General features: G+C 35.6%; 1 protein-coding gene across 1 annotated transcript; it reads left to right on the top strand.

Moving 5' to 3' along the window:
• Positions 1-4895: 4895 nt before the first annotated feature.
• On the top strand, positions 4896-13165 carry LOC141297598 (casein kinase I-like). Its single transcript, XM_073828015.1, has 12 exons — positions 4896-4971; positions 5094-5155; positions 5727-5823; positions 5915-6025; positions 6102-6250; positions 7956-8184; positions 8270-8440; positions 8526-8674; positions 8754-8952; positions 9121-9257; positions 9337-9399; positions 12404-13165. Exons 3-11 carry the CDS (start codon positions 5748-5750, stop codon positions 9367-9369), a joined length of 1254 nt encoding a protein of 417 aa, XP_073684116.1. The 5' UTR covers positions 4896-4971; positions 5094-5155; positions 5727-5747; the 3' UTR covers positions 9370-9399; positions 12404-13165.
• The last annotated feature ends 2641 nt before the right edge of the window (positions 13166-15806 follow it).

The raw sequence follows: 15806 nt of genomic DNA, 5'->3' as shown, positions 1-15806 counted from the left end.
TTTTGTTGTCAATTGTGTGCATTTTTCTTTTATACAGTATTTATTACAGCTAGAATCCACTTTTATTATATGGGTCATTGTTGCTTTACAATCTGTTTCAAATAGATAAACTTAGTTATTAGTTCCTTGTTAAAAAAATTCTGTATAATTATTTCATCATTGTCTGAGCTTGGCATAACCAGAAAAATGTATGTGAACCTGGACCACAAAACCAGTCTTAAAGGTTGTATCAGCGATTTCTAGCCTAAAACATAAAGTGTCAATTTCAGCTGACCTTTCTTCACGATCCGCTCGCTGCCTGCCCCATAAATTGTCTGTGAAAAAACCGCGTCTCTCTGGTCAGCCTAGGGTCCGAGATATGCCAAAAAAACAATCAGCGCTATCAACTATTCCACAGATAAACAAACAGTGTTCCAACCAATCAGCGTCAGGGGTTTGGTGTTGTGGACTTTCCTACTGGTGCAGGGATGTGAGGGAGGCGGAGCGAAAGTCCACAACACCAAACCCCTGACGCTGATTGGTTGGAACACTGTTTGTTTATCTGTGGAAAGGTTGGTAGTGCCGATTGTTTTTTTGGCATATCTCGGACCCTAGGCTGACCAGAGAGACGCGGTTTTTTCACAGACAATTTATGGGGCAGGCAGCGAGCGGATCGTGAAAGGTCAGCTGAATTTGACACTTTATGTTTCAGGCTAGAAATCGCTGATACAACCTTTAAGTAGCACGGGTATATTTATAGCAATACCCAAAATACATTGTATGGGTCAGAATTATTGATTTTTATGCCAAAAATCATTAGGATAGTTTTAAATATATAAAACATAAATTTTAAATTAGTAATATGCATTGCTAAGAACTTTATTTAGACAACTTGAAAGGCCTTTTTCTCAGTATTTTGCTTTTTTGGACCCTCAGATCACAGATTTTTAAATAATTGCATCAAATATTGTCCTTACAAACCATACATCAATGGCAAGCATATTTATTCAGCTGTCAGATGCTGTATAAATCAAAATGGACCCTTCAGACTTTTTGTGGTCTGGGGTCACATATATTCTTTATAAAAATGCTCAGAGTTATTTATAATTTCACATGAATTTGCTGGTATAGAAGTCATACTTTTGAAATGAGTATTCACCTTTTTTTAAATAAATTTTATGGGTCTGACTTCTGGTTGAGATCCACATTCAGCTATTTTTAATGATAATTGGTGTATCTTACCACATTATTTTAATGTATTATCTTAATTATGAACACAGTGGTTAGTAGTGCAAACAGTTTTACCATTTACTGCACCTTGTTATTCTTCTTATTTCCCTATAGCGGTTAATGAACTGGATTAAGTTTTTCATCATTACCTGATAAAGTATTTGACTTGGCATAACCCCCCAAAAATCTTTATAAAATAGCCCATAGAGTTATTTATAATTTTTTTCAGGCTTTACTGTTCTAGAAATTACACTTAAGATATTAGACTTACTGGTATCCGCCTTTTTTCATTTTTTTTTACGTAAGAGTGGGTGCGGCCATTTGTAAATTTTATGGGTTGGCTTCCAGTTTCATCCACGTCCAGCTATTGTTATCTGACCGAATATTGCAAATTGTTGTGCTTAACAGATTATTTTAATGTATTATCTTAATTATGAACAATGGTTTGTAGTGCTAACTTTTTTACTGTTTACTGCACCTTGTTGTTGTTGTTATTTCCCTACAGCGGCTAATGAACCTGAAGTCTCGCCCATAACCTTACTTCCATGTTGAAGAAAAAGGTGGATATCCAGGTTTTCCAAGACAATGCAAACCTTGGCTCTTCAAGCGGGTGAATTAAAATAATGTCATGATTGTTATATCATTGTTTTGGCATATTTTAATGCTTGTTTTTGCATTATTTTAAATCATTTGAAAGCCTAATTGAGAACAGCTGGTTTAGACTTTTATTGTTTTGTTTTTTCAGTAATGACTGACTGTACATTATCCAAATAATCCCATGTCTAGCTCCCAAATGAGCAAATACAAGAAATATTTGTTTACGTAAGTGAAACTGAAATAATGTGAAATTGAAAATATTTTTTATGTACCAAAGAATACGTTATAAAATGGATATGAGCCACGTTCAAAGCTGTTGTAAATTACTCTACAAACATATGATGCACCTTTGTTTATGCCTGTGTGTTGCTTGGCAACCACTTTGTTGCAAACACAACAATTTCTACATTGTTCGGCGGAAGAATAATGTTTTTATTAATAACATTACACTTTATTTTCACTATATTTATTTGTTTTATTTTGTAAAACCTTACTATGTATATGGAATAACCGTTTTATAGAACCAATAAGCCCATTGAAGGTGTGGTTTACAGTGAATTTATAACAGCTAAGGAGCGAGTTATACCAAAGACTTTATATATACAGTTGCAATCAAAATTATTTAACCCCCCAGAGACTGCAGTACTTTACAAATAAAAGCTTGTCTGAAGTTTCAGGACTTTATAAAAATGCATCTACAACAGTTTACTGGCATATTAAAAGTGATAATGTCAATATATAATGTAATGTGTTTGAGTTCTAGGATTTTTTAATAACACAGCTATGTAAGAATTATTCAACCCCTATTCAACATTGCCATTTTAAGTCATTTATTTTTGTGGTAGGGAACAAAATTATCCTAAAACACAACACAAATGCTTTATAAACTATTAAAAAAACTGAATCAGCTTGAGATGTTACACATCTATACATCTATCCCATGCATGTGCTGAAGTTGAGTAACAAATATGGTAAAGTCAACAGAGCTTTCACAAAAGCTATAGAGAAGAAATAGTTTTATTGTATTAGTAAGTCTAAGGCTACGTGAAGATTTCTAAGACATTAAAAGCCTTATTCCTTAGTTTAAAGTGTGTTGTACCAGAAAACCTTTGAGGGTGTTGAACCAAAAATGCACAATATCATAAAATGTCCTATCAGAGCAACTGAGAAAAACCTGCAATGTACAGCCAAAGACTTGCAAGATGACCAGACGAAAGGAGGAAAAATATTTAATTCCAGAGTAGAAGATGAACACTAGACAAGCATGGCCTTCATGTTGGGGCATCTTGGCGAATACCATTCTTGATCAAGAAGAACATAAAGGTCAGCTTGAATATGCTCAAATTTATTTGGATAGACCTGTGGAGTTCTGGAAGAATGTTTTATGGAGTGATATGACCAAACTAGAACTTTTTGGACGTATAGATCAGCGGACTGTCTTGTGCAAAAAAGAGAAAACTAATGAGCAGAAGAACACTATCTCCATGGTCAAACATGGAGGTGAGCTGATCCAATTATGGGGTTGTTTTACTGTAGCATGAAGTGGAAAACATGAGCGTATGAAGGAAGCCATGGATTCTTTGAAGTATCAGGCCATTTTGCCAAGAATTGTGATGCCTTTGGTGCAAAGACCGAAGATGATGATCAATGGACTTTCCTGCAGGACAATCATCCCAAAGTAAACATCCAAATCTACTTATGCTTGGTTCAGGGATCAGTCACAGAATGTTCTTGAGTGGCCTGTTCAGTCTCCAGATTTAATTCTCATTGAAAATATTTGGTCGAATTTGAAGAAAGCAGTGGCAAAGTGAAAACCAAAGATTATCCGTGATCTAAAAGCTTTTTCAGCCGAGGAATGGTCCAAGATTGCAGTAGAGAGGTGATCAACGCTTCTAAACACTGCATTTATAGGTGGTTTTAAATAATAAAAGATTCTGCACCAAATTTTACTTTTGGGGGTTGAATAATTTTGAACATGAACATTTAGAGCCAATTTGTTTGTTTTTTTTCCATTATTTATCAATTTATGTTCTCAGAATAACTCAAATGTGTATTAAAATACTTTATCTAATAGTGTACTAATGCCTTTGTAGATTTGTTTTTAGAAAAACAAATTATCTGGAACAAAATGTCTTGCATGTCAAGGGGGTTGAATAATTCCGATTGCAACTATATAGGGACTTTGGTTATACACCATTAGCTGTTATAAATTCACTGTAAACCACGGCTTCTCAGGGCTTATTGCTTTTTATAAAACAGATAGTTCCGGTCCTTGATTCTGATTAGTTGAGCCGCGTTGGAAGCTGCTGTAAATTACTCTACAAACATGCTCTGTTTTATTTTGTGAAACCTTACTACATATATGGAATACTGTTTTATAAAAGCAATAAGCCCCATGAAGCTGTGGTTTACAGTGAATTTATAACAGCTAAGAGGCGAGTTATACCAAAGACTTTATATATAGGGACTTTGTTTATACTCCCTTAGCTGTTATAAATTCACTGTAAACCACGGCTTCACGGGGCTTATTGCTTTTTTTATAAAATGGGTAATTCCGGTCCTGGATTCTGATTAGTTGAGCCGCATTCGAAGCTGTTATAAATTACTCTAAAACGTACACCTTTGTTTACATCTGTGCAACCACTTTGTTGCAACCACAACTATTTCAGAGGAACTTCATTTGTTTTATTAATATCATTACAATTTGCTTTGTTTTAATTTGTGAAACCTACTATGTATATGAAATAACCATTTTATTAAATCAATAAGCCCCAAGAAGCCATGGTTTACAGTGAATTTATAACAGCTAAGAGGCCTAACCACAGCTTCCTGGGGCTTATTGGTTTGTTTTAAAATACCGAGGTTACCAAAATCCGTTTCTTAATCAGAAATGATTGTATATTATTAACATTATTACATTTTTACCATATGTCAAAAAAAATATTTTTTTAAATTACAAAAATATAAAAAACACAGTTTCGCTGATTAAATAGAGCGTTGTAGTTCGTCCGTGTGGGTGGAAGAGAAGCTGCGTACTCACGTCAAGCGCGCGGCCCCTTGAAGTGATCCGGGTCCTTCCGCTAGTTTGTGAATGACATCATTTCTGTGAGAAGTGCGCTGGGATACAAACAAGGGAGGCTGCTGCTCGCTAGCCCGCTAATGCAAGTAGGTCAATCCATGTGCAGAGATATGAAATCAAGGATTTAAAATCTGAGGAGGAAAGCAGTGGTTGGAATTACATTTGTGATGAGACGTTTAAAATTACGCTTGCACTCTTCGCTGTCCAGGGTCCTGTCTTACGAGCGCAAGCCTGTCGACCAGCCTCACTTTTCCACCACCCTTACGTTAGGTAAGAAAGATGTTACAGCTTTAAGGTCATATCAGGACATGGGTCTTTAGCATTCATTTAGCTGTCCTGAATAAATGTAAACGTCAGCACCAGTTCGTGAAATCTCGGGATCAACATGGTCTTGGGTGCGGCTGCTACAAAATTAGCTGAAAATCGCTGAAGACAGATACGTCTTGTGTGTTCAATTATGCAAACGCCATAAAACACTCACGAAAATAGGTCGTTTTCTATAGATTCCTCATTCTAACGTTTATAATATGCACATTGATAATCAGCGATGGTGTCTAAGATTAAATATTAACCTGTTCGTTGCAAGTTCGTAGGAAATGAACAGCAACTGTGTTCGGATCAAATCACATGACTCAGATGTCAGATGTTAGATGCATGACTGCCAGTGCTGACTGCATTTGCAGCCTTTTTTAATCTGAAATGTGAATTAAATCTAGGCTGGGAGAAATGCTGAAGTGAGCATCCTATTTACATCTGCTGTGTGCTGAAATGCAGATCTGACTAATTGTTTGAGACTAATGTGTTTGATCTACATCACACTAACATTTTGTGTGACTCCAAGGCTGCTTTTAGGGAAGGAATCATGGAGTTGCGTGTTGGGAGTAAATACCGTCTTGGGCGAAAGATTGGAAGTGGCTCCTTCGGTGATATTTACTTGGGTAAAAATTATATTATTTACACTAACTCACTACTGATGGAGATTTTGTGGTGTGAAGTGTCGTCCTAATGTTTAAAACGAAAATCTTTCAGGTGCAAACATCACATCAGGAGAGGAGGTAGCCATTAAACTGGAGAGTGTGAAGACTAAGCATCCACAGTTACATATTGAGAGCAAGTTCTATAAGATGATGCAAGGTGGAGGTGAGAACGGATTTCGTTCAGTTTGCTTTTTGATGCTACGAATAGGTTTCTAGACATGTTTCTTCAATCTCCTTAGTTGGGATTCCCTCGATCAAATGGTGTGGTGCTGAAGGGGACTACAATGTCATGGTGATGGAGCTCCTGGGTCCGAGCTTGGAAGACCTGTTCAACTTCTGCTCGAGGAAATTCACACTTAAAACAGTCCTGCTGCTGGCAGACCAGATGGTAATTGCATTGAAAGTATATTTAAAACAGATCTTAAAGCAAAAAAAGTCATAGTTGTGCTTATACTTAGGGTTGGTTATTTGAACAACCCCGTCCTGCACGGTTTTTGCTACGGATGTGACACTTTCCCTTGGTTTCACAGATGTGGCTTAAGCCTAGACTAAAATGTAGGCCTGAGCTGTTTCAACTGAAAGAAACTTGCACTGACTGATATTAAAATATATCAGTGTTTCCTTTCTCAAGATGCACAGTAGTAATGTTTTTATCTAAGGAACGTTTATAAAAATTACTTAAATGTCTTAACTATGGCCTAATCCTGACTTAGACTAAGACCTGTCTATGAAACCGGGCCTTTTTGTCTTGTTGTTGGGAGTTTTGTATTATTTTAATAAGTGATAATACTTAATGAGCAAAAATCCTATATATTTATATTGAACGAAGGACCTGAGGCATATCAAGGGATCGGAATATCAAATCGAAAACCCTAACAGCCGCATAGCAACATGCTTAAACCCCCAAAATATCATAGCAGTTGAGTAGCAATGCAATAGCAACTATCTTCAATGCCCTAGGGTCATAAATGCACGTTTTTGATATGTAAAAAAAACTATATGAAACTTATATGCACTACAAGTGAAAAGTTTTTGAACAGTAAGATTTTTAATGTTTTTAAAGACGTCTCTTCTGCTCACCAAGCTTTTTATTTGATCCAAAGTAAAGCAAAAACAGTAAAACTGTTAAATATTTATACTATTTAAAATAACTGTTTTCTATTTGAATATATTTTAAAATGTAAATAATTCCTGTGATTTCAAAACTGAATTTTTAGCATCATTACTCCAGTCACATGCTCCTTCAGAAATCATTCTAATATTCTGGTTTGCTGCTCAAAAACATTATTATTATATGGAAAACAGCTGAGTAGATTTTTTTTTCAGGTTTCTTTGATGAATAGAATGTTCAGAAGAACAGTATTTATCTGAAATAGAAATCTTTTGTAAGATTAAAGGTCTTTATCATCACTTTTGATCAATTTAAAGCATACTTGCTAAATAAAAGTGTTAATTTCTATAAGTTCTTTCCCTAAAGAATATACTGACTCCAAGCTTTAAATGGTATAGTGTATAATGTTACACAAGCTTTTTATTTTACATAAATGCTGATCTTTGGATCATTGTATTCATCAAAGAATCCTGAAAAATGTACTCAACAGTTTTAAATATTGATAATAATAATAATAATAATAATACATGTTTCTTGAACAGCAAGCCAGCATATTAGAATTATTTCTGAAGGATCATGTAACACTGAAGACTGGAGTAATGATGCTGAAAATTTAGCTTTTAACACAGGAATAAATTACATTTTATATGTTATATTAATAATATATTCAAACAGAAAGCAGTTATTTTAAATAGTAAAATATTTTATAATTATACCACTTTTGCTGTATTTTGGATCAAATAAATGCAGAGAATTCTTTAAAAACATTAAAACTCTTACTGTTCAAAAACTTTTGACTGGTATTAGTTTTATGTAATGGAATGCAATATTCTTAAGAAAAACTATACAAAACCTCCTCAATCAATCAAATTTTAAATATGTAGTGCTAAAACATCATTTTAACCCAGAAAAAAATGAATGATCATAATTTAATATAGATTTTATACATCTGGGACAACTGTTTGATGTTTACTCTTTCCAGATTAGCAGAATCGAGTACATCCACTCCAAGAACTTCATTCACAGAGACATCAAACCTGATAATTTCCTGATGGGGCTTGGCAAGAAGGGAAACCTGGTCTACATCATAGACTTCGGCTTGGCCAAAAAGTATCGCGACGCCCGCACACATCAGCACATCCCGTATCGTGAGAATAAGAACTTGACTGGCACTGCCCGCTATGCCTCCATTAACACCCATTTGGGCATTGGTAAGGGCACCAGAGAAATGCATTCTGCTGATAAAAGAGGACTCTTTATTTTGGGTTATTCTATATTTACCTTCTGTTTCCACAGAGCAATCTCGACGGGATGATCTCGAGTCCCTTGGCTACGTTCTTATGTACTTCAACTTGGGTTCTCTGCCCTGGCAAGGCCTCAAAGCAGCCACCAAAAGACAAAAGTATGAGCGAATCAGCGAGAAAAAGATGTCAACTCCTATTGAGGTTCTTTGCAAGGGCTATCCATGTGAGTAGATGCAATTTGATTAGCTAGATGACATGAAATTACATTTCTCATTTAACTCTGTTTTCTTTTCCTAATACATCCCCAGCTGAATTTTCAACCTACATGAACTTCTGCCGCTCACTTCGGTTTGATGACAAACCGGACTACTCTTATTTGAGACAGCTGTTCAGGAATCTTTTCCACAGACAGGGATTTTCATACGACTATGTGTTTGACTGGAACATGCTGAAATTTGTATGTTCTTTAAACATTTTACATTTTTGTGGTGTAGTTTAAATATTGCTCACCTTGTGGGTTTTTCTGACTGTGTCAGGGCTCTAGCAGGACAGCAGAAGATAAAGAGAAGGAGCAGAGGGGTGAGGGAGAGGAGAGGGATGAAAGGACCGGAGGCGGACCGCCGGGATCCGCGGCTCGTGCTTTGCCCTCCGGCCCCAACCTCCCAGCTCCTAACAGGGTGCGCAACGGCCCAGACCCCGCCAGCTCAACACCTGCCTCCCGTGTGCCACAGTCTGGTAAGTCTAAGGATGACCGGAGGTGTTATTGATGTCTGTTCTATTTATAAGTAGGTTATTTTTGAAGTACGTGGTTTCTCCTCCGTATGAAACCACATCCGCCTGACCTTCTGTGTTGTTGGTTATTGAAATCGGCATTTATAACTTACCTGTTGTTTTGTTTTTCAGGGAACGCATCTCCAAGAGCAGGTCGAGGAGCTGAGCGGGAAAGGAGAGTGTGTTTACGGCTGCACCGCGGTGCTCCTGCCAATGCCTCCCCTGACCTCCCTCTCCGTCATGATCAGATCCGCATCACTCCCCCACAGGTTTCCGTTCACGTACTGGCTTTTCGCTTAATTCCCTGATATTTGTTTTTGCTCTGACCTGTCTGTCTTCCTCACACAGGTCAGCGTTCCATTCGAACACATGGGGAAATGAGCAAGTTCTGTCATTTACTGTTTTTAGGAGGTTAGTGATTTTCTTTCTTGGTCTGGATTTTTCGTTTCGCTTATCCAAAATGCACTGAAATGCAATTCGTACAAATATTGACTTTTCATACACACAATACACCTCTTATATAGCTTGTTTTTAAGTTTTGAATTAAAATTAATTAGGATATTTTCTGTTACAGTGCCTTGCGAAAGTATTCGTACCCCTTCATTTTGTTCACATTTTATGATGCAGCCTAATGTTAAACTGTTTTAAGTTACTTTTTTCCACAACAGTCTACACTCCGTACACCATAATGACAAAGCACAAAACAGATTTGTGACAACTTTGCAAATTCATAAAAATAAAACACTGAAATGAGTACATTGCATAAGTATTCATACCCTTAACTCGGTACTTAGTTGAAGCACCTTTACAGCCTCAAGGCACATCTGCATTTGGCAATTATCTGCCATTTTTTCTCATCTCTTCACCTCTCAAGCTTTGTCAGCTTGGATGGGGGCTGGCAGACATTTTCAGGTTCTCCAGAAATGTTTGATTGGGATCAAGCCCAGGCTGTGGCTGGGCCACTCAAGGACATTCACAGAGTTGTCTATAAGCCACTCTTGCTGTGTGCTAAGAGTCATTGTCCTGTTGGAAGGTGAACCTTCTGACAAGTGTGAGGTTCTGAATGCTCTGGGCTGCATTTTCATTAAGGCTATCTCTATATTTTGCTGTGTTGAGCTTTCCTTTTACTCTGACGAGTTCCTCAGTCCCTGCCATTGAAAAACAGCCCCACAGCATGAGGCTACTACCATCACACTTTATTGTTGGGATGCTACTGTGCAGGTGATGAGGTTCGTTAGACCAGAGAATCCTATTTCTCACAATTTGAGAGTTCTTCAGGTGCTTTGTTGCAAATTCTGAGTGTGTTTTCATGTGTCTTCACTGAGAAGGGGCTTAGGGTTGCCCCTTAAACTGCCATAAAGACCGGATTGGTGGAGTGTTGCAGTGATGTTTGTCCTTCTGTAAGTTTCTCCCATCTGCATATATGATCATGGAGCTCCACTAGAGTGACCATCAGGTTCTTGGTCACCACTCTAGCCAAGGCCCTTCTCCATAAATTGCTCAGTTTGGCCAGGAGGCCAGTTCTAGGAAGAGTCCTAGTTGTTCCAAACTTCTTCCATTATGGATAATGGAGGCTACATGCTTCTGTGAACCTTCAGTGCAGCAGATTTTTTTCTGAGCTCTTTCCCAGATCTGTCTTGACGCAATCCACAGGCAGTTCTTTTCTTTTGAATTCAGGGCTTGGTTTTTGCTCTGATATACATTTTCAGCTGTTAGACATTTTATTAAGAAGTGTGTGCCAAATCATACTCATTCAAATAATTTGTCACAGGTTAACTTTGTAGTGAATTGTAGTAACATCTACAAGCAATATGAATGCTCCTGAGCTAAATTTCAACTGTCCCAGATAAGGGTATAAATACTTATGCAATGGAATCATTTAGGTTATTCATTTTTAATACATTTGCAAAGATGTTAGAAACTTGTTTTTTGCTTTGCCGTTATTGTGAATGGAGTGAAGATTGATGTGGAAAAAAGTAATTTAAATCAGTTTAACATAAGGCTGCAACAACAAAAAATGTAAAAAATGAAGGGGAATGAATACTTTTGCAAGGCAATGTATAAAGTCAGAAATGTCAGGGAAATACAACTGTCCTGATATCGTAATAATAAAAAAAGCAACTGTTTTGATATAATCTCTTTTTTTTATTAATATTATTTTTTAGAAAATACATTTAAGAAAAACAACAGGAAATGACATTAGAGAGTTCAAGTTCAATATGTTTAATATCAGTGAAACCTTTTATGATGGTTAGGTTAGGGATGGTTAGTTCAGGTTGTAAAATGTGAAATGATACATCTCCCTAAAATTGTGATATTTATAAATGAATAATTCCTCATTAAAAATTTAGTAAGGATGCATTTAATTGATCAAAAGTGACAGTAAAGACATTTATGACATGACATAAAATTTCATCACATAAATTAAAATTCTGTTCTTTTCAACTTGCTATTCAAAGATTTTCAAAATTTAAAAAATCACCGTTTCCACAAAATATTAAGAAGCACAACTGTCTTCAACATTAAGAATAATAAGAAATGTTTCTTGAGCACCAAATCAGCTTTAGAATGATTTCAGAAGGATCATGTGATACTGAAGACTAGCGTAATGGTTCCTGAAAATTAAGCTTTGCCAAAAATAAATTACATTTAAAATATATTAAAACAAAAAACAGTCATTTTGACCCAACCACTATAAATAGTTTGCACATACATCACGATTTGGTCAGCTACCCGGATGCGCGGCCATACTGGCGATACTCGGATGTAAACAACAGCATAGATTGCACGGTTAATATACTACTGAAGATGTTGTTCTGCTAATTTATGCTGTCTAAACCACAGGAAAAACATGTGGAAGCTGCTAAATCATATAGAGGAGGACTTAGTAAGCAGGAAAGGGCGCAATATTTTGACAAACTAAAGTTAATAGCTGGTGAAGATACGCAAAAGCAGTATTAATTAAAATATTAGCCTAATATTTCACCTATCTGACTGGAAATGATAAGAACAAGCACAAATGTTGTTCAGATTTTGTCCTGGAAATCCTTCAGTTTGGCCAACCACAAACGCCTTTTGTTCCTCGGTTTTTTGCACTCTTCTCCTTGATTTGTTATAACTTTTGGCAGTCTGTAGTACTACAAATGTTTTTCCCCATCAGACCGATACGTACAGGTCAAAACATGACAATAATTGACTATTTTCAGTAGCAACAATCAGCAAAATATGTGAGTTTCATTTGGTTCAGTAGCATTGTTTACATTCAGTGTTGCTAATATGGCAGATTAATGACACGTCATTAAAACACTCTATACTGCACAATAAATAGGTTTCAGTATTTAAAAGGTTTTTTTTCCCCCAAAACTCTTATGTAATTAACTTGCTAAAGTGTGTTTACATTTACTTCATTTTGCAGGATTACAACAGACAACTCCCCTAAAGCATTTATAATCATCTTTCTATGTAAAACGGGAGTGCGACGGAGGCAAGAAGCAGAAAGGAAGGAACCACATTTTTGTAACAGACAAAGTGCTCCCCCGTCCTCACGCACTGCAGGTTGTTGCTGTTGGAATGAGACATCGAAGATACAGACGCATGTGGACAGTGGCTAGCTACAGTTTATCGAGGATCACAAGACTCAAACAGTGGAAGTGGAAAAGAGAATTTAAACCTGCGACCTGATGAAGGTTCTGGTTGTTCTCTGTTTGTCTGAAACGCCAAGAGAAAAGAAGGACTTGCTTGTTGGACTGTAAAATTAAAATTGAATATTGATAGAGTGTAACAAATGTATCCCTTGCACAAAAAGTGTTGTATGTTGACACCTTAATGATGTATGAGGTTTCGTGGAACCATCTTTTCCATGTTAAGTATTTTAAATATGCAAAAGTTATGAATTTCCAAGAATGTTGTTTGCAGTCAGACTGGTGTTTGGCCTGTAGATATCACTGAATGGATGTGTCAAGATTGTACATCGAACAGATAGGAGTTGAATTGTTGGAGCTATTGATATAAATATGGGCTGTAGTGAACTAACATAAAGATCAATTTGAGCATTATTAAAGGCCTGAATTCCACTCTTACAATTACACAGCTGAACAACGTGGTGTAATTTGATATGAAGACTCCTGCATTGACATTATCCATGACAACCTCATTTATAAATAAACACATATCAAAAGTATAATTGTTTCATTTATTTTAACACTAAACATTTTTACACAGCTGGCGTATGAAGTCAAGACAAGAGCTGTTTACTTCCAGTTTATCTAAATCTTTCTGAATGGATTATTAAAATTCCAACGGTTATCGTATAAATCGGTACCACCATGTAAACACTAAAAAAGTGCTCTATAACACGTTAACGTGAAAAGTGGGAAAAGAGCCATTTTGAGTAACTGAAGCGATTCACATAATAAAACTTCATTTCTAAGCTTTACTGCTTTAAATTAAACGAAGTAAAAGTAAAATCATTCATTATTATCTTTTCCCAACAACTTTCTGCGCAAAACTGTACGTCAAAATGGCTTGAAATCGATGAAAGTTGCTAACTAAACTAAAACTAATTTGTATTAATAATTCAAATCACACACACAGACACACACAAAATTTTAATTATTAATACAAATTAGTTTGCAACTTTCAGTCGAGTCTCCGACATACAAAAAGACCATTACGTTTTTACTCAACTAATAATGTACATGAGCTCTTCTAGTTTTAAATAAATTTGAATCAAATTCTATTTATTAAACAATACCAAGCATTCATTTGTACAATTCTAGCAAACGACGTTCACTATTACATAATTCGTAAAAAAAACAGTATTTACTGTAAATTGCGTCACTAACGTAATGACTTTTATTTTGAAGTTTGTAACGCTACAACCCATTTTAGAAAAAAGAAAACGAAAGGTCCGCTTGGCGTAGCAGACTTCACAGCCGCTTTCCACTTTTATCCCCGTTAAACTAATCCGCAAGAGATTTTATTCAACAGCAAGGGGAGTTGGGAAAAAAGGAACTGCCTTTCAACGACAATCCAAATAAGATTCGATATTAAATCCGTTAGAACTGCCGTGAATACACTGTAAACGGTCCGAAGACGTGGTGAATTACTACATGGGAACAAATATAAAAGGACTGAGCGCAGATTTTCCAACAGAGATCAACGGCGCTGGAATATAAACATGGATGACGGGCAGCAACGATGGCTTTGAAGAATTAAGGCCGAATTGCTTCTCATTTGTTTTCCTTTGTGCTCAGCAAATGGTTTTAAATCTGCGTTTATGTTATTGGTAAGTTGCCGATGGTTTTTGGTAACGTTACTTCGTTTTTTTCCTTACTAATTTTACCTCGGAGTTCAACTATTTGACTCAACTAAATTTATGATAACGTTACTCTTCCAAAGAAGGTAAACGTATAACACGAAAAATAAACGCTGAATGTATTTGACATGATTAACGGTTCACCCAACAATTAAAATTGTGTAATTTAACGTTACACGCCCCAATGTTGATTCAGATTTGACTGACTTTTTTTCTCACTAGTCAGTGTTTACTTTCATTGTGTTTTCTTCAATACAATGAACATGAATGAGTCAGAATGTCATAATACATATTTTTGCGTTCCGCAGAACACACAATTATGTAAAGAACGTCATACAGTTTTTAACAACATTAGACTTATGACAAAACACTAAATTATTGGTTGAAGTTAGCATTACGTTGGTGTAAACAGTGAAGTACCAAGAGTGAGATACACACTAAGATGTTAAGACATATGAATAAACTTACTTTCCCGTTCTTCATACTTTGTAAATAGAAAAATCAATTTCTGCAAACCTAATTTGTCCTTGACTTGCTTTATATTTTAGTTACAGTTAGTGCTTATGTACGGTGGTGTAACCGTTATTCATGTCTGAATACTGCCACACTTTTTAATTTTTGAAGTTTACATTCTAAAATTGAAGTAAACAAATGTGCAACTAATCTTCATACAGTGGTAATCATTGTAGAAATATTCTAGGAAACTAGTAGACAAAAAATGTTTTCTAATTCTCTGTTTGTTTTCTAAATCCATATTATTGATCTGGTGAATGATTTATCCATTTATACGTTTCATGAAAAACATGACCTTGTAATTTTTAATCAAAATACACTTCTAGTCAAAAGTTGTTGGACGGTAAGATTTAAAGAAGCCTCTTCTGCTCAGCAAGCCTGCATTTATTTGATTCAAAATACAGCAAAAAAACAGTAACATTTTGAAATATTTTTACCATTTAAAATGTTTTTTATTTGAATATATTTTGAAATGTAATTTATTCCTGTGATTTCAAAGCTGATTTTTTTAGCATCATTACTCCAGTCTTCAGTGTCACATGATCCTTTAGAAATCCTTCTAATATTCTGATTTGCTGCTCAAAAAACATTATTATGTTGACAACAGCTGAGTAGAATTTTTAAAAATGTTTCTTTGATGAATAGAAAGTTCATAAGAACAGCTTTTATCTGAAATAGAAATATTTTCTCACAATATCGTCACTTTTGATCAGTTTGAAGAATCCTTGTTAAATAAAAATATTTAATTTCTATAATTTAAATAAAAGGATCATGTGACACTGAAGACTGGAGTAATGATGCTGAAAATGTAGCTTTGATCACAGGAATAAATTACATTTTCAAATATTTTCAAATAGAAAGCAGTTATTTTAAATAGTAAAAATATTTGAGAGTATTGCTGCTTTTGCTGTACTTGGTATCAAATAAATGCAGGCTTGGTGAGCAGAAGACATTCTTTTAAAAAATGTGAAAAATCCTACTGTTCAAA

The sequence above is a fragment of the Garra rufa genome, chromosome 22, assembly GCF_049309525.1.
Source record: "Garra rufa chromosome 22, GarRuf1.0, whole genome shotgun sequence".
Taxonomy (NCBI): Eukaryota; Metazoa; Chordata; class Actinopteri; order Cypriniformes; family Cyprinidae; genus Garra; species Garra rufa.
Note: the sequence above shows the minus strand (reverse complement) of the source record. Positions and strands in the feature narration are given on the sequence as shown.